At 40.9% G+C, this 19,842-nt stretch overlaps 1 protein-coding gene across 2 annotated transcripts; it reads right to left on the bottom strand.

Moving 5' to 3' along the window:
* Nucleotides 1-1,702: 1,702 nt before the first annotated feature.
* On the bottom strand, nt 1,703-14,787 carry mmp11a (matrix metallopeptidase 11a). Of its 2 annotated transcripts, none has more exons than XM_024439040.2 (8): nt 14,540-14,787; nt 9,337-9,599; nt 5,914-6,057; nt 5,664-5,797; nt 5,261-5,508; nt 4,900-5,104; nt 4,317-4,577; nt 1,703-2,828 (listed from the first exon to the last, which is right to left on the bottom strand). In XM_024439040.2, exons 1-8 carry the CDS (start codon nt 14,648-14,650, stop codon nt 2,710-2,712), a joined length of 1,485 nt encoding a protein of 494 aa, XP_024294808.1. In that variant the 5' UTR covers nt 14,651-14,787; the 3' UTR covers nt 1,703-2,709. The 2 variants fall into 2 exon arrangements, with proteins under 2 accessions (XP_024294808.1, XP_042187589.1); XM_042331655.1 differs by lacking the exon at nt 14,540-14,787 and adding an exon at nt 12,821-13,237 and having other exon boundaries at nt 1,704-2,828.
* Between the last annotated feature and the right edge of the window lie 5,055 nt (nt 14,788-19,842).

Raw genomic sequence — 19,842 nt, 5'->3', positions numbered from 1 at the left:
AATATTGCACTCAAAATCACTTAAATTAATCAAAATTGCAACAGGATACAAAAAGGTCTAACGCGAATACGTCTTAAAAGGTAATTATAGAAGTTTATTAAAACTTCTTCGGGATCAGTGTCCCTTCCACGGGATGGTTGACCTAACGTAGTCTAATGCGATTAGCATGAGGTTGTAAGTAACAAGAACATTTCCAAGGACATAAACATATCTGATATTGGCAGCAAGCTTAAATTCTTGTTAATCTAACGGCACTGTCCAATTTACAGTAGCTATTACAGTGAAATAATATCATCCTATTGTTTGAGGAGAGTGCACAATTAGGAATATAAAAATATAAAATATATAATATAAAAAACTTTATTTTGTACCATCATCTTTGAACTGCACCAGCCCAGGTGTATATTTTAGCCACTTGATCGCAGTAGTGTATGTGCAAAGTTTTAGACTGATCCAATGAACCATTGTATTTCTGTTTAAAAAATTGTATCAAGACTGCCCAAATATGCCTAATTTGTTTATTAATAGGTTAATGGGATGTACCATATTCATATCACACCAAGGGAAAAAAGGCCCAGCCAATCAGAATGAGTTTTTGCCCACAAAAGTTCTTTATTACAGACAGAAATACTCCTCAGCACCCAGCATCCCCCAACTCCCCCTCCCTCAGACAATCCCGCAGGTGAAGAAGCCAGATATGGAGGTCCTAGGCTTGCGTGGTTACACGTGGTCTGCGGTTGTGAGGCCGGTTGGACGTACTGCCAAATCCTCTAAAACAACATTGCAGTCAGCATACCAATTGCAAAACTTGAGACATCTGTGTCATTGCACATTTTAGAGGGTACCTGTATAATGTATAATGCAGTTTAATCAGCTTATTGATATGCCACACCTTTCAGGTGGATGGATTATCTTGGCAAAGCAAAAATGCTCACTAACAGGGATGTAAACAAATTTGTGCACAACATTTTTGAGAAATAAGCTTTTTGTGAGTATGGAACATTTCTGGGATCTTTAAGTTCAACTCATGAAACATGGGACACTTTACATGTTTCATTTCATATTCATCCATCTATCTATTTATCTATCTGATTCATAAAAATGGACAATGTACTCAGGCTGAAATATTTTATTTGTACCAAAACACAGTACAGAATTCATATATTTGTATTTACATAGTAAATGTGACATTTGAGTAGAAAAACATGTTAATATGTAATTAGAACCGATATAATGGCTCTTTTAATTAAAGATCAATTATGTCCTGAAATACTTCTGAGCTCTATAGTCAACACTCGAAATGTTAGAAGAGACAGACTAAAAACAAGTTATCCACCAGGCTGCAGCTATTGGCTGTCAAACACAAAATATCACAAATACATACACTACCAGTCAAAAGTTTTAGAACACCTACTCTTTATTTTTACTATTTTGTACATGGTAGAATAATAGTGAAGACATCAAAAATGTCCAAAAAACGAACCAAAAAAGTGTTAAACAAATCTAAATATATATTTATGATGTGGAAACTCCTTCAAGACTGTTGGAAAATAATTCCAGGTGAAGCTTGTTGAGAGAATGCCAAGAGTGTGCAAAGTTGTCATCAAGGCAAAGAGTGGCTATTTGAAGAATCTCAAATATAAAAGATATTTTGATTTGTTTAACACTTTTTTGGTTACTACATGATTCCATACAGTGTGTGCTATTTCATGGTTTTGATGTCTTCACTATTATTCTACAGTGTAGAAAATAGTCTAAATAAATAAAAAAACCCTTGAATGAGGTGTTCTAGGTGTAGGTGTTCTAAAACTTTAGACCGGTAGTGTATTTTACAGTAAAGCAGATATATCAGTGTCCTGCACTGACAAACTGCAGTCATCCAAAAAGTAACTTATCCTCATGGCTTAGATTCACATAATGCAGCACCAAGTTCACCCCATCCCTTTGCACTGACTGAGAGCACCATGGATGGAACATTATTGAATGAAGTATATTAATCTTAGAGAGAAATGAAATGTGACGAGATAATGTACTTGATGTCATACATATAAGACTGTGAGTAAGTGTTCATAACATTTGAGAACAAAAGGTGTCCCTGATTGTCAGTGATTAACAGATTTAGCACCTTAATTGCAGTGCTTTAGACATATTTCCCTTTAAGAATAAAGCAAACATGTTTATGATGCAACATCTCTGGAGTAAATTATACATCATAATATAGTTAAAAAGAACCTCCTGCAATTGGTTGATACTGGACTGTAGATGGCACTGTACTGTCAGCACATGGTCTTGAACATCGCAACTTCTGACCATAGAACCGAACCCAGTAACAAATAAATACAAGTACATAGCTGCACATGAAGTCCAAACTCTGAGGAAACATTTGAATTTGTGTTTCCCTGAGAAGAAAAAAAGGATCTAGTCCGTTCAAAGTGTTAAGATCATGATTAAACAAAAACATATTTGAGGAAGAACACACATTTTTTGGAACTCACTCAAGTAAAAGAAATAAAGTCTCTTTCTAAATAGTTTGTTTCTTCAACATTTGGAAGAAGATGAAGAAGCCTCTGTCGATGCAATGGTCTTGTTCCCAAAAAATGCACAACATTACAATGTTGTATTTGAAGACCATCAGTACGAGAGCATAGTTGGACTAAACCTGGACTTGGGTTTGATCTTGAGACAGCGGCATCACTTAATACTGATTATTCATGCATTTAGGCAGCCAAAGAAGTCCATTCCAATATAGCGAGGATACCCCTGTAGTAAATTCATCTCCACAGGATCAAACTTCCAGTACTGCCTCCCTCGGATAAAGTGGGCATAGCCTGTCAATAATTTAAAAAAATGTATTACACTCGTGGGAATTGGCCTATAAGGACTGGGCTACATTGAAATGTTTCTTACAGAAAACATATGCATAACCATGGTAGCAATTAAAAGGGAACCGTTTGGAGATTATGGAATAATGATTAGACTAAAGGTGAGGACACAACAGTTCACTTGACACAAGACTGAATCCAAACATTACCCTGATTTTGATTGATTTTCTGTGCATTTTACATTTACTGTACTCTTCGCTGCATTTATTGCTAAAGAAATCTGAAAATATCCTGGATACATTCAGTAACATGCTAAGAATATTCCTGAAAATGTGGGGTAGGTGAAATATAAGACAAAAAAATGACAAGGGTTTGAGTGAGAGGACTAACTGGTGTCTCCAAGTGGAGACAGTTCCCAAGTAATGTACTTTTATGACTCAAAGAAGATTCTTCAACTTATTTTATCTCTCCTAGCTGTGCCGTTGAGGAACTAGAGCAAGCAGACTTGTATTTGTTTTGTTTGGATCACAGCCCTGCATCCCTGCCTTTCCATAATTACTGTTGTTGTTTACGCAATACAAAAACGGTCCATTATAAATGACAATCTAGGTCAGGTGGGCATAATTTGAAAGTTGGTTCTATTGCCAACATCACTAGCTAAATTATCAAGTACGATCTTACAGTGTTAGACTTTCACAAGGCAGTTCAGAGAAACGGATAGTAATTTTAGTGATCAGAGAATGGAGTCATGAGTGCATTCAGATGAGTGGTCCACAGCTCATTTTCTACACAATAGAGAAACACAGAAACACATTCTGTTCTGAACAACTCAGGGTATGACGCCATGTCATCTTGTAACTGTACATCAAACATAGTGATGTTTGCACACTCGACATCCCAACTGACACTTGTCAATATTCCAACAATCTAAATCTTGTTACAAGCACGTAAGTTCAGAATTCCAACTGTATATTACATGAGTGTTATGATATGGAAATGTGAAGTGCACATTTGGACTCACAGGGGTTTGGCTTGCTTGTATAACATCCAAGTGGTATTTATTATAATCCTCAACGTCTCATCTTTCAAAATACACAGAGCACTCGTAATTTACAGCATTTCTCAAACAACAAACATTTAGCTAAAGTTGCACAATTAGCGGGAGGGATGGATGTCGCGCGGTGCTCAAGTTCAGAGCGGCTGTCGGTCAAAACCCATACAGCTCTGTGAGGCAGAGACCCTGGGCTCTGACATCATGCATAGCATGTTACAGTACAGGCACTGCGTTCCAATTAAGGTGCTTATCCTTAGCAGAATCTGCTATTTTCAACCCGTGTATGTACGGGTCTGAGTGAAAAGCACTACTCAATACAATCCAATAATTATTCTATCATGATCATCATCTATTCATCATCATCATCATCTAACATTTCAGTGTAGGACTCACCTCAAAACTGAAAGCTGATTGGGTGATTCATTCATAAGATATATTACCGTATTGGTCCTTGAAGGCTGCGTCTACATCACTGGGGATGCCGCTCCAGTCCTGCATGTTGCGAGGGTAGACAGAGTGGACGCGGTTCTCCTTGGGGCTGAACCTCCAGTAGCTGCCTGACTTGAAGAAGTAGGTGTTGTAACTGCTGTCCTGGCCCCAGAGCAGGGCTGCCTGGATGTGGGAGACTGACAGGCCGAGCCTCCGCACAGGTTCTGGCCCTGTGATCTGTCTCTCTGCATCAAACACCCAGTAGCTTTGACCTTTGAGAGAGAGAGAGAGAGAACTTCATACAGTTGATGCCACTGCTGTGGCCCTGCAAAGATCTGGGCTTTCATAGTTTACATAACTATTGGCTATTCAACACTCTTGTCACTCTTGACATGCCCTACTTAAGGTTGCTGAATTTGGTCTTGGAAGAACACTTTTCTGGGCAACCAAAAAAGGCATAACGCTATAAAGCAGTCATTTTACTGCTTGTCTGCCTACATGTATATTTACCTGTCTGTTTTCAACTTGGGGCTTATCTATACTCATAAGACATGACTAACCACAGCACAGACAGCGAACATCTCTGTCACACACCTTGAAAGAACCAGATACTCCCTGATTGGTCTTCAAAGGCAGCATCAATGCTCTCTGGAATCCCCCTCCAATGGCGGGACGCCAGCGCGGGGTAGCCCGCCTCCAGCCGCCCCTCCCGAATGCGCCACACATAGCTTGATTTAAAGAAAAACAGCTCCCCGCGGATCATAGACACAGCATCAAAGTCTGTCTGGCAGACATCAGGCTGGAGACAGAAAGAGGATCAATAGTGCATCTCCATACTGTCATATTATGTGTATTCTTGTGTGGCTAGTATCTTAGTTGTATTTTATGTCTTATGTTATTATTATTTGCCTGTGTAACACCTCAAAACATATGAATGGCAAGATGTAACACTCACGATACTACTAATGATCTCATTGGTCTCTGTGGTGATTTGTGGCGGTGGTGATAGTGATAGTGGAGATGGGGGCGGGATATGTGGACGATGGCCGTACAGGTATTGGATCCCCAGCTTGTCATCCTCGCTCAGCTCCAGGGGATAGGAGAAGCTGTAATAAGGGGACATCACTGCACCCGGTTCCCGGGAGTGCTGCAGGCCCAGAACATGCCCAAACTCATGAGCAGCCACTTGGAGGAGGTCTGTGCCTGCAGTGGAATCAGGGAGAGGGTCACACCTACGGGGATACACAGTACAACCACAGAGCTGACAACTACTTCCTGTCTGTACTAATTTTACATAGAGCTCTATGTAAATCAACTCTTCATAATTCTTGCATGTTCCCTGCCAAGCAAACACTCACCCATGTAGTTGCCAAGGGTCCATGCTTCATCATAGTCAAAATGGATGTCGCCCTCCCTGTGGGTCTGGGGGAAGAAGGCATGGGCTAGAATGCCCCCAGGCCCGTCAAAGGGCAGGTTATCTCCATGCCAGTACCTACAGTAGAGCTCCATATCAGGAAAGGGACTTAGTAACTCAGTAACTTGAAATTGAACATTTGAATACACATACTGTACTGACATTTGAATACACTTACTGTACCACATTCATACCTGGTGAAGTCAATGACAATGTCAGCCTTTCCACTGCTGACCTCAGTGAAGGTGAGGGGTGTGACCTCACTCCACACTCTCAGTGCTTCCTGCAGGACACGCCGAACCTTGTCCTCACTCATCTGCCAGGGGAAGCGAACCACTCTGAGGAAGGAACAGATATAGATATATACATCAGAGACTGTAAACTCCACACACCATCATCTGTAGAAACACACCATAGACCACCAGCCTTGTTACATATCTATAACCTCCCTCTCATCAGTCAATCACGTATAAATAAACATTTTTAAAAACTGCCCCGTCGCATACATCGACGTCTTGCTCCCAGACAAATTAAACAACTTCTTTGCTCGCTTTGAGGATAATACGGTGCCACTGACACGGCCCGCTACCAAACTAGTGGGCTCTCCTTCTCCATGGCAAACGTGAGTAAAACATTTAAACGTGTTAACCCTCGAAAGGTTGCCGGCCCAGACGGCATCCCTAGCCGCGTCCTCAGAGCATGTGCAGACCAGCTGACTGGTGTGTTTACGGACATATTCAATCAATCCCTATCCCAGTCTGTTGTCCCCATATGCTTCAAGATGGCCACCATTGTTCCTGTTCCCAAGAAAGCTAAGGTAACTGAACTAAATGACTATCGCCCCGTTGCACTCACTTCTGTCATCATGAAGTGCTTTCAAAGACTCGTCAAGGATCATATCACCTCCAACCTACCTGATACCCTAGACCCACTCCAATTTGCTTACCGCCCCAATAGGTCCACTGACGATGCAATCGCCATCACACTGCCCTAACCCATCTGGACAAGAGGAGTACCTATGTAAGAATGCTGTTCATTGACTACAGCTCAGCATTTAACACCATAGTCCACTCCAAACTTGTCATTAAGCTCGAGACCCTGGGTCTCGACCCCGCCCTGTGCAATTGGGTCCTGGACTTTCTGACGGGCCGCCTCCAGGTGGTGATGGTAGGAAACAACATCTCCACCCCACTGATCCTCAACACTGGGGCCCCACAAGGGTGCGTTCTCAGCCCTCTCCTGTACTCCCTGTTCACTCATGACTGCGTGGCCATGCACGCTTCCAACTCAATTATCAAGTTTGCAGACGACACTACAGTGGTAGGCTTGATTACCAACAATGACGAGACGGCCTACAGGGAGGAGGTGAGGGCACTCGGAGTGTGGTGTCAGGAAAATAACCTCTCACTCATCATCAACAAAACAAAGGAAATGTTTGTAGACTTCAGGAAACAGCAGAGGGAGCACCCCCCCCTATCCATATCGACGGGACAGTAGTGGAGAAGATGGAAAGTTTTAAGTTCCTCGGCGTACACATCATGGACAAACTGAAACGCAACAGCGCCTCTTCAACCTCAGGAGGCTGAAGAAGTTTGGCTTGTCATCTAAAACACTCACAAATGTTTACAGACGCACAATCGAGAGCATCCTGTCGGGCTGTATCACCACCTGGTACGGCAACTGCACAGCCCACAACCACAAGGCTCTCTAGAGGGTAGTGTGGTCTGCACAACGCATCACCGGGGGCAAGCTATCTGCCCTACAGAACATCTACAACACCCGATGTTACAGGAAGGCCAAAAAGATGATCAAGGACAACAACCACCCGAGCCACTGCCTGTTCACCCCGCTGTCATCCAGAAGGTGAGGTCAGCACAGGTGCATCAAAGCTGGGACCGAGAGACTGGAAAACAGCTTCTATCTCAAGGCCATCAGACTGTTAAACAGCCATCACTAACATAGAGAGGCTGCTGCCAACATACAGACTCAAATCTCTGGCCACTTAAATAAATTGACTTAATAAAGGTATCACTAGTCACTTTAAATAACACCACTTTAATCATGTTTACATATCCTAGATTATTCATCTCATATGTATATACTGTATTCCATACCATCTACTGCATCTCACCTATGCCGCACGGCCATCGCTCATCCATATATTTATATGTACATATTCTTATTCATTCCTTTACACTTGTGTGTATAAGGTAGTTGTTGTGAATTTGTTAAGATTACTTGTTAGATATTACTGCATGGTAGGAACTAGAAGCACAAGCATTTCGCTACACTCGCATTAACATCTGCTAACCATGTGTATGTGACCAATACAATTTGATTTGATTTGATATCTAACCATCAAATCAACAGAGAGGTGTGCTGTTACATAGACCCGCAGGCTCTGTAAGATAATTGTGTTTAACAGTCCTCTTCCTTCACCTTTACATGAGCTGTCTCAGGTAAAACCACCCAGGATGACTATTACATTAAAACAAAGAAACTCTTTAGAGAGCTTATCTCAACAATTAAAATTAAATTAGGGAATCATCAAAGAAGTGTATTCATATCAAATGCATGCCTAAGTGGACTATCCAAACTATTTATTTTATTTTTATTTCACCTTTATTTAACCAGGTAGGCTAGTTGAGAACAAGTTCTCATTTTCAACTGCGACCCTGGCCAAGATAAAGCATAGCAGTGTGAACAGACAACAACACAAAGTTACACATGGAGTAAACAATAAACAAGTCAATAACACACTAGAAAAAATAAGAAAAAACTAAAGCCCTTGGCAAACCCAGTGATTCCACTGTCCTAAGTATGAGGGCTCCCAATGTAACACTGCCATGACACAGGTGAGCCCTACTCCTATCCCTGGGCACATTGAGACAACTGTATTGCTCAACTCCAGCAGTCTCATTTTCCCATCATGGCTTGCCTTCTACTCCTCTCTGAGGGGCTCTTTAGATACCATGCATTATGATTGGGGCGGCAGGGTAGCCTAGTGGTTAAAGTGGTGGACTTGTAACCGGAAGGTTCCAAGTTCAAACCCACGAGCTGATAAGGTACAAATCTGTCGTTCTGCCCCTGAACAAGGCAGTTAACCCACTGTTCCTAGGCCATCGTTGAAAATAAGAATTTGTTCTTAACTGACTTGCCTGGTTAAATAAAGGTAAAAAATAAAATAAAGAACAGCCACAATGAGAGGAACCAGAGGACACAGACAGAGAGTCAGCTGACAGAGGGCCCAGCCCAGACACTCCATGCCGTGAGTCTCCGGAGGAGGCAAAGAAATAACATCATAGGTTCCTTCTTTTCAGAGACACACTTTGTTTTTGAGGCAAACGGGGTGAGAGTGCACCTCCTACTTGCCTTGTTGAGTTAGAATATAAGAGCTATGACCAAAACAGGGGACTTAAAAAATAAACAAATGATGGATAGAGTAACACTGGATTCTGGGCATACTGTACCTTTATAACCAGTTGTACTGGCAACTATCCACCAAAACATGTCATATATAAAATTATATTTCCTTGGTTGGGTCCACGTCCATCTCTAAATGCATACAAGCCGTTCAACAGTGTGGTTATACTATGATAATAATAATATCTCCTTACTTGTAGGTGAGGTCAGTCTTCTCCAAGCGCCCCCCGAACAGGACAAAGCGTTTCTGTCTTTGTGTCCCCCTGTAGAGGACATCTTTCAGCATGGGGTAGTCAGGGACCCCACAGCGGGGGCGGTTAGACACCTCAGTGCTGTTAGTTACCAGGGCTGCTCTTATAGGGTCTCCTCTGGTCAAGGCTGTGTCTTTGAGTGTGTCCTGAGGATGGGCTCTTCCTCTCTTCTTCAGGTTGTGGAGATCAGACCTCTGGAGCCATTCCTTTGAAAAAGCAGGAACATGAGCAGCATTTATTAGAAAAATCATTTAAAAATCATTGGAGAACACCAGATTTGGTAGAAATATATATCCAAGTGCATGACTTTTTATTATAATCCATGCATACATTGACATTGGAGCGGCAGGTAGCCTAGTGGTTAGAGCGTTGGACTAGTAACCGAAAGGTTGCAAGATTGAATCCCCGAGCTGACAAGGTAAAAATCTGTCATTCTGCCCATGAACAAGGCAGTTAACCCACTGTTCCTAGGCCGTCATTGAAAATAAGAATTTGTTCATAACTGACTTGCCTAGTTAAATAACGGTAAAATATCAAATAAAAACATTGCCTAAACATGATTCCTGTAAATATTTCTGAAGGTGGGAGTATGAGAGGTCAAAAATAACTGAAAATCTTGTGGGCTTGGAGCTTACTGTACTGTCAGTTATCATTACACATAGGAACTAGTTCAGTAAATATCCCCCTGCAGAACCCAGAGGAAATGGCTAAGCTCATTAACTCATACCTCGAGCGTAAATTACAAAAAGGAGGAATTCTGTCAGGCACAGCATCTCCATGGCTTTTTGAAGTTGTACAATTGCAGGCCGTTTACAGCTCCTGCAGCATTGCAATTCAGGAGCCATTGTGGTGAATTCAGGATCAAAAAAGTGTTTACAGTACATTTCCTCTGACACTGCTACTGTAAACTGTACTACTGCTACTGTACTGGCATGGCAGCCATTTTACAAAATGGCTACTGTCAGTAATACAATGTTAAGAGTTTTGGAGGACTTTATTTGAGATAAACACAAGTTTGACACATGTACCCTGAAACAATTTAAAAACGAAGCCCGCACAGATTTGACCTCTGGGGGTCGTGGCAGTCAACTTATGAAATGGATGCAGATGGTAATACAATTTACATTTCAGAAGGCCTATTTTGAGATTTACACATAAAATTTGGCACAGAGGTAGATTGAGGTATGCTGAAAAGATTAAGATATGGAGCCACAATCATTTTACTAAAAGGCTGCAGACTGTGCCACTATTTTACAAACCTTTAATCTACAAAAGGTAATTGCATATACTAAGTCCTATTTCTGGGCTTTACTTCTTGCTCTGGATATCCTCAAAACCAAAATGTTTAACAGTCACACGCAGCATATTACAACGAGTACAGAATGAAACACAGCAGTCATGTAGGTCTTTTTTTTAAATTAGTGTAGCGGAGATGAGGTAGAATGTGTGAGGTACTGAATTCAGCTTAAAATCACCCTAGGACAAGCACAGAATATTTATTTTGGTTCTGACATTTGGTTCTGGAGGTGGAGACTGGGGTTCACATCCTACCAGGTACATAAGCATGTAAACAAATGTCTACTAAAGCTACTTTGCGATGCCCATATCAGAAGCAAATTCAGATGGCTGCCTTGGCCCCTTTGGGCCAAATCTGTTGTGGCTCCATAGATATATCTTGTCAAGGTACATAAATCTACCTCTGTGCCAAATTTGGTGTGTTTACAAAATAAATTGTTTAGAATTGTAACATTGTATTACCAACAGTGGCCATTTTGTAAGATGGCCACCACGGCCCACAGGGGACAAATCTGTGGTGGCTCCATATCTTAATCTTTTCAGGCTACACAAATCTACCTCTGTGTCAAATGTGGTGTGCTTGCCTCAATATAGTCCTTCTGAATATTGAAATAGTATTACCCTTTGCGGCCATTTAGAAAAATGGCTGCCACTCCCCCCCATGTGCCAAATCTGGGGTGGCTTCATATCTAAATATTTTCAGGGTCTATAAATCTACCTATGTGCAAAATGTTGAGCTTTTATCACAAAATGTGCATAGCTGCCCCACTATAACGGGAACAATGCCCAGCAGGATTTGTGGAATGTGCTCCAGACCTCAAAACGAGAGGGCCTTACCCTGAGTTATGCGCCCCTAAACAAGGGGAGGAACACTATGCAGAACTCTCAGTCTTTCACCTGCATTTCACTTTGTAGAGTTTGCAAACTGGAATTCAACTCAATATATGGATGTTAGGGTTGCTCTCTAATCTAGTTTGGTGATAAGACATATATATACCCAACAGCATGCGAAAGGAAGTGTGGGTTATCTACAGTACGTTGTAAATCATGGCTAACAGGCAGTAGAAGTGTGCACTCAACATGTTTTAAAGAGAGAAATGATAAGAGAAATGAGTGTTGTTGACAAGTTATCCCCCCTAATCAATCAAATGAACCAGTCTAGCCTCTGAGGTGAGAGAAAGCGCAGCTCCTCCCCTCAGATTCCTAACAGGGTAAAGGTAAAAGTTCACTTCCATGGTGTCACGGGTTGAACCGGAAACTTTGCCTTTATTTACATTTACAGCATGTATTGTATATGGTGTTCTGTGTGTATACCCATTGAGTGTACAGGCTGGACACATATGTAATTATGTACATATGTAGTGTATACCCAGTACACAGTGGTGTTGTGCTTTCACTGCTTTGGCTGCCACTCAGTCAGTCCATCATCTTCTGTTCTGCTGACTATGCAAATAGCCCATTTTTGAAGTAGTACACCCCGAAAGTGGGTGATTCAGGCTTTTTTATCATTGTGTATGTGAACCAACGTGTTTTAGGAGGGGGATTCATTACATGTATGGACACGTCTAGCTTCTGGTAACAGTGATGACAAGATCTCTGAGCCAATGCAGTGGAGGGGATCTGTCAGAGAGGTATTCAAAAAGCACAACTCAACATGTCTGTACAAGACGCCTCTGAAAAGTTTCTCTCTCTATACTAAAGCCCTGACATTATAACATGTGGACATTCTGTCAGATCTCACGATGTCTTGTAAGAACTTAGAAGGAGGATACTAAAACCCGTTCCTATTAGAACAATACTAGAGGGTATTTTCTGCAAACTGAGAAACTTGGTAAGCATTCTGGAGTGAATCTAGTTATGAACAGAGAAGCTGGTCTTCTTGAGTGAATGTTTACATGCGAAATCAGATGTGGTCTGGATTTGGAGAGTGCATATATACCGCTGAGCAAATAAAGACAAACTATTTCCCTATAACAGGAAAGAGGGTTAAACCCATGAGGTGAGAGATCGATGCACCACTATCAACACATGCCTTGGTATCTGCCTCCTTATCCTCCTTAATCCAATACATCAGCCCCAATCAGTAACACCAGGCAATGGAAGATATATTACAAATTCCCTGGGTACTTACTGTGCTCGCTTATCTTTCCTGGCAAACAAACTTCCTCGTGCTGAGCTGAGAATCAAGGGGATGATGCGACTCTCACCTTGCATGAACTGATCGTATTCATTTTCTCATTTTTTTATGGTCCTCAGGAACCCTCCTCTGTTTTGCAGATGCTTTACAGAAACCAATCACCTTTCAAGAGGGAGGGCTTTTCAAAGCGTTCTAACTTGACATTTCATTGGAGCCTTCCAGTGATGTGGAGCTGCTGTAGCCTAATTCAACAGGTGGATGCTATTTAACTGAGGCTAGTAATCTCTCTGGTCTCACAGTGTCTAGCAGTCAATTTGGCCAGAGGACAGAACTAATGGAGCAAAACAAGAAGAAAAACCAAGGGACGTGGGTTTTATTCACAAAGCCATATCCAAACAGTGAGCCCATCGTGTTCCCTTCCCTCCATTTTCCCTGAGAGAGCAAGCAGGCACTGTGTTTCCTGACCCAGATGCCACAAACAGAGAAACGTGTCTGTGCTTGTATAATCACCCACTCTTTTGTCAACAATGGGAAACAAATTGACAAGACTACAGATTTTCAGTTCAGTTACCAACTAGACTATCAACTTAATTTCATTTGAAATGATGTGTAAACAACACTGATTCAAACAGTGTGCGCCCAGTGGGATAACATTGAATTACTATTTGTTTGTGTTGCCATCGCAGGTGCAAGTCATTTCAGTAAAAGGAAGAGAGTAGAAACTAAACTAACAACTTTTCCTCCATTCCATTGAGGAGACGTTTACCATACTTCATGCTTTATACAGTAGGTTTACAGTACCTCAAACACTCTCAAATTGATGTCACATTTCTTTTTTCAGTTTTCATCTTAAAGTACCTGATAATCTCTGTAATTGAGGCAGTAGGCTAATATTGCAACTTATCAGCAATATCTCTTTATCCTCTCATTCATGGGGTTGTTGACAAAATATATTTATAGCCCAGTTATTATAATTCCTGTCTTGCAGAGACAAGAACTCAATTACCTTCTCTATTGATCACATGCCCAGGACTTTCAGTTGTGCCATGGTAGCCAAGGTTGAAAATACAATCCTTCTTAATGTCAGTGTCAATGTTGTGGCAGCGGCTTTGTGGAATTTCTAAATGAAACATTTCTTAGACTATGTATTCGACTGAGACATCTTTTTGTTTAGGATTAATGATCCAGTGTTTAAATCTTATGTTGTGATTTACTCCTGTCATGTATTGGTCATCATTGAAAGATATTACACTTTGTCCACTGGGCAGGCGCATCATCTTAGCACTAGGTATTGACATAGATCCCTTCTAATAATATTGAACATAACATCTACATTATTTGTTTGCCCGATTGGTTTTAAACATTTAGCAGGTTGGTATCTGTCAACCAGGGTTCAGCACAATCATAACTGCAAGCAAACTGTAGTGTAGGTATCGCACACTGATCATTCGGGAAGAAAAAAAGAAGGAAAAAAAGATTTTCCCCCACTGCAGTGAAAATCTGAACTGGAAAACTGGGAATGACAACTAACCAAACTTTTCTGCACTCTCATGTGTGCATGATTTGAAATAGCAGGTGATTTTGAAATGCACGGATAGTGGTTAACTTGCAATACCGATGAAACTTCCAGTAATTACTATCAAGTTCATTTTGACTGTTGAGAGATATTATCAAACAAAGAAAATGTATAAAACTCAAGTATACTGCACTCACCGGCGCCGCTTGGTACCTACTTCCTTCTGGCACTGGCGAACAATGCATGCTTCGGAGGCACTGCAGCGTAAAGACGCAGGGTAGAAGGATAGAAGTCAGCATCATCATCATCTTCTTCTTCTGGACCGGTGGACGCAGAGTGCACCGGCAGTAATCTTCTCTGCTCTCTCTAATGCCAAAGAGTGACTGCGCAGCGTCTTGGGGACTCTTATATAGGTTCTGATTCTTTGTTCTCTTACTTCAAATACAATTTTTATAGCCTCGAGTGGTACCACCCGCTACCACGTGACATTTAACCCATTTTGTGCTGCGCTAACATTGATTCAAAACATGATCTACCTGCAATAACCAGAATAGGAAACGAATGCATTTTGTCTTTTGGAAAAACAACATATGTGAAACTCAAATTTAATTTATTCTTCAACAATAAATACTTTAAAAATGCTATTGAAGTTTGTTATTTATATTTGGTTCGATATTCATTGGCCAAGGTTTAGCTATTCGCGCAGGCAACTGATAATGGCACATATAGGCTACACCCATTTCGTTTGCAGCAAGCGGTGTAATTGTTTCCATATAACATATAACCATTTGTGTTTTTGATGTGAAAATAATGCGTCACAACAACCCTCTTTCCCCAAACGTTGCCCTAGGACTGGTGCCCATCTCCAAGTGGGCACCAGTCCCACCAGCCACAAAAAAGCTGCAACACCCGCAGCAAGGCATTCCCTGAAACTCCATTTAAGTTAATTTCAGTAATTGTGGGCATTAAATAACAGGATTGAGGAATTGAACATTGCCAGTCTATTTAATTACTGACAGACGTTACGTTAGGTACAGGGAAAATGCCATAATAAATCCCGTTTGCCTGAAAGAGAATCACAACCCACAAACCACAGAAAGATATTATAGAGGTGTGTGTGTGTGTGTATGCATGTGTGAATGATTTAGAAATTGCGGTAACACTCTTATGTAGGTAGATGTCATAACCAGCCATAAAATAACGCAATATATGTCACAGCAGGTCTAAATATATGTGTCATGACAGTGTTATGACTATATTATAACAGGTTGTGACAAGTTACGTCAGCTGTTATGACATATTATTACATGGTTATGACTGTGTCATAACGTGTTACGACGCTGGGTGTCAAGTAAAGTGTTCCCGAAATTACTGACTAGCTAAAGCTTTTCAAGGACTGAGAGGCTTGAGTGGACATTCGACAAGAACATGACCTTCTAGGGAATATATTTCCAAGAATCCAGTGCTGTGCCCACCATAGCAGCGGGAAGTAGTTTGGGTGGGGATGCTGCAATTCTTTTTTGCAGATGTGTGGGGGGTGCAACAAATTGTCCAGAGCTGAAGATATATATCCGTCCCTAATACAGGACTAGTAAAGGCCCAGTGTACTACTTTTTTGAAAAATCTTTAAACTCCATGTTTTTAAGTGTTTACCAGCATTTGTAACTTGAGTGTGACAATTATCTGTGCAAAACAATTAATCTGCTAAAACTTGTAGAATATAAAAAATACTTGCTTGATATATGCTTTCCAGTTTCTTGAAATACTTTGGAACTTATCCACATCGATGGAACAGTAGTGGAGAGGGTAGCAAGTTTTAAGTTCCTCGGCATACACATCACAGACAAACTGAATTGGTCCACTCACACAGACAGCATCGTGAAGAAGGCGCAGCAGCGCCTCTTCAACCTCAGGAGGCTGAAGAAATTTGGCTTGTCACCAAAAGCACTCACAAACTTCTACAGATGCACAATCGAGAGCATCCTGGCGGGCTGTATCACCGCCTGGTACGGCAACTGCTCCGCCCTCAACCGTAATGCTCTCCAGAGGGTAGTGAGGTCTGCACAACGCATCACCGGGGGCAAACTACCTGCCCTCCAGGACACCTACACCACCCGATGTTACAGGAAGGCCATAAAGATCATCAAGGACATCAACCACCCGAGCCACTGCATGTTCACCCCGCTATCATCCAGAAGGCGAGGTCAGTACAGGTGCATCAAAGCTGGGACCGAGAGACTGAAAAGCAGCTTCTATCTCAAGGCCATCAGACTGTTAAACAGCCACCACTAACATTGAGTGGCTGCTGCCAACACACTGACACTGACACTGACTCAACTCCAGCCACTTTAATAATGGGAATTGATGGGAAATGATGTAAATATATCACTAGCCACTTTAAACAATGCTACCCTATATAATGTTACTTACCCTACATTATTCATCTCATATGCATACGTATATACTGTACTCTATATCATCGACTGCATCCTTATGTAATACATGTATCACTAGCCACTTTAACTATGCCACTTTGTTTACATACTCATCTCATATGTCTATACTGTACTCGATACCATCTACTGTATCTTGCCTATGCTGCTCTGTACCATCACTCATTCATATATCCTTATGTACATATTCTTTATCCCCTTACACTGTGTATAAGACAGTAGTTTTGGAATTGTTAGTTAGATTACTTGTTGGTTATTACTGCATTGTCGGAACTAGAAGCACAAGCATTTCGCTACACTCGCATTAACATCTGCTAACCATGTGTATGTGACAAATAAAATTTGATTTGAACTTATTTATATGTGAAAACTGAAAGGATCTATTAATTCCTTCTCAGTAGATGCTCTTACCCAGAGGAATTTACAGTAGTGAGTGCATATATTTTCAAACTATCTCATACTGGTCTCTGTTGGGAATTGAACCCACGACCCTAGTATTGTAAGTGTCATGCTCTACCAACTAAGCCACATCATATCATCACAAACTACTTGATGTCTCAGTTTACTCAATTACAGCCAATGTACAATACAGAACATTTCCATTAAGTGGTTTGTATTTTGCACAAAAAGTGGTTGTATTCCATGTTACTTGATCAAGAAAAATATTGAATTTGATGTAGATGTTTTGTGTTTTTGCCCTTAACTTTGCACCTTTAGATGTAAATGTTTGACGACAGGGTTTTGTTCTTACTGGATTATTTTAGAATGACAATAGCAGAGAAAGTGACAGGGCGAGATACTGTTCTTAATTATACAACTACCTTTTTTTGCCAAAGCGGAGATGCTGAAGAAAAGGTTTTGCCCGCCCTACAGCCGTCTATATTTGTTTTATTATTAGTATTTTTCAAGTGGTGCAACAGCACCCTCAGCACCCTTACTTCCTGTGGCTTTGGTGCCCACCCTTACGTCCTGTGGCTTTGGTGCCCACCCTACTTCTTGCTTACAGTTTATAACCCTGTCACTACAAGGTAACTCTCATGAACCAGGGCCAGAGTGGCTGATGAACACTGAACTCAGCGTCCCTCTCACCCACCTCATCCCTCCTACCTTATTTGGCCCCCTATTGGTCAGACAGATAAATTATGAGGTGAATACCTTTGTGCAGATGAAGTAATCTTAAAGACTAGTGCAAACTTGATGCTCCATTACAGCACATAAAATACCCTTATTTGTTGTTGTTGTAGTGTTTTGCCCTTGAACCCTAAAACAAAGCTGTTTCCAATGTATTATGAATCGAAGCTACTCTATGTCTGTTTATCAGTTGCACAGATTATATCATGTTGAAGATTATATAATGTTGAATGGGACTGATTTCCTTTGTTGTTGCCAATGATTTTGACTCTGCACATTTGTCTCTGAACTGTGTGCAGCAAAGCTCTCTAGTGAGATCATTCTCTGAGTGGGGGTGAAATGGCTATTAAAGCTTGGCTGCATTAGGCCTCTCTGCCTCAGTCTGTCTCAAATGGCAGACCCCGGCGTGATGTCTTCGGGCCCTTGTAATCCCTTTATCAACAAAGGATTTCTGTTTCCTCTCACCTGTGAGCAACACTGGGACAATCACATTGCTCTTTACAGAGAGGGACAGCTATACATCCTATATATATACTGTGTATATATATCTCCCTGAAAATAACCTGTCAGGAATGGTCAATTCCAACAACCAATGTGTGGTTGTCCAGCAACCAGCCCTAAGAAACAAATTTTCACATGTTCAGTTATGTTATGGTTGGTGTCAGTACCCTTTGTTAAAACAAAGACCATGTGTCATCTTAAATGCAAACCAGACCATGGATTATATGGGCCTGATTCAGATTTAGGAAATGAAACCTTTCCTACGCACTTCTCAGTAGCTGGTATTCAGACTTAACTTATAAAGGTGTGTAATGGGCTTTGCAGACATGGTTCCCTTGTGCACTCCAAATAAATGTAATTATACGGCTGGAAACCCTCCCACTTGTTTGCCAAAAGATTTTCTCACTGAATTTTCAGTCAATAGGGTTTTCAATACATTTATCGTAAGCCATCCCTTTAAATACAGTGTACCTTTTAGTTAGAATTTTTTCGACAGACTAAATAGAATATATTGGGGTTCAGAATATTAGGGATCAATGAAAGAAAGCCATCTAAATATATGTTTATTTGTCTCCGTTTCAGCACCAATCGGTAGATTTAAAAATAGTCATATCTTGTAGGTTATTTAGGGTTATGAAAGTATTTATGAATCATAAAAAACAGGTTTGGAGAGCCTTTATGCATGAAAGAAAGTAAACAGTGGTTTGATTCCTCCTGAAAATTGCCACATTCAGTTCTTTTAACTCATGGTCATGTTGGAAAACTAGTGTACATAGAATTACAATAGGGAGAATAGTGTACAACAGTAGGCTGTACCCTCGTCTATTGCCTGCACTAACCATGACACTGTGTGATGACACAGCCAGGTATTGCACCATGCGTCAAGTTCAAGCTGTTAAGAATTGGTCTGCACTCCGCTCCATAATGAATTAAATATATTTAAAAATATATATTATCAACTGTTACTAATGATCCTCATCAACAACCACATGGCTGTGACAGCGTTTACATAGGAAGCAAATTAAGTTAAATTAAAGAATGTAATTAAACGGAATGATAATGTAGTCTATACCAACTGAAGGGAACTAACAGTAAATTGACAGTTGAATATGTGTTATTATTAGACATTCGAGAGTGCTCATCCCTACAAGTTAAAAGGCAGTATAATTTAAATTCTGCATAATGGCACAGCATTTCATAAACTTTATTGTGGGAAAGTTGATATGTTGATATGCTTCCGTTTGCTGTTAAACGACTGGTTTCACATTCATCTCCAGCAATTATAAGGTCAAATATATCTAAAACAAGTGTCATTTACACTGAGTGTATTAAACATTATGGATACCTTCCTAATATTAAGTTGCACCCCCTCCTTTTGCCCTCAGAACAGCCTCCAATGCTTTCCACAGTCGTGT

Source organism: Oncorhynchus tshawytscha, linkage group LG12 (assembly GCF_018296145.1).
Source record: "Oncorhynchus tshawytscha isolate Ot180627B linkage group LG12, Otsh_v2.0, whole genome shotgun sequence".
In the NCBI taxonomy this organism is placed as follows: domain Eukaryota; kingdom Metazoa; phylum Chordata; class Actinopteri; order Salmoniformes; family Salmonidae; genus Oncorhynchus; species Oncorhynchus tshawytscha.
The sequence above is the reverse complement of the archived record's forward strand: the minus strand, read 5'-3'. Positions and strand labels throughout refer to the sequence as shown.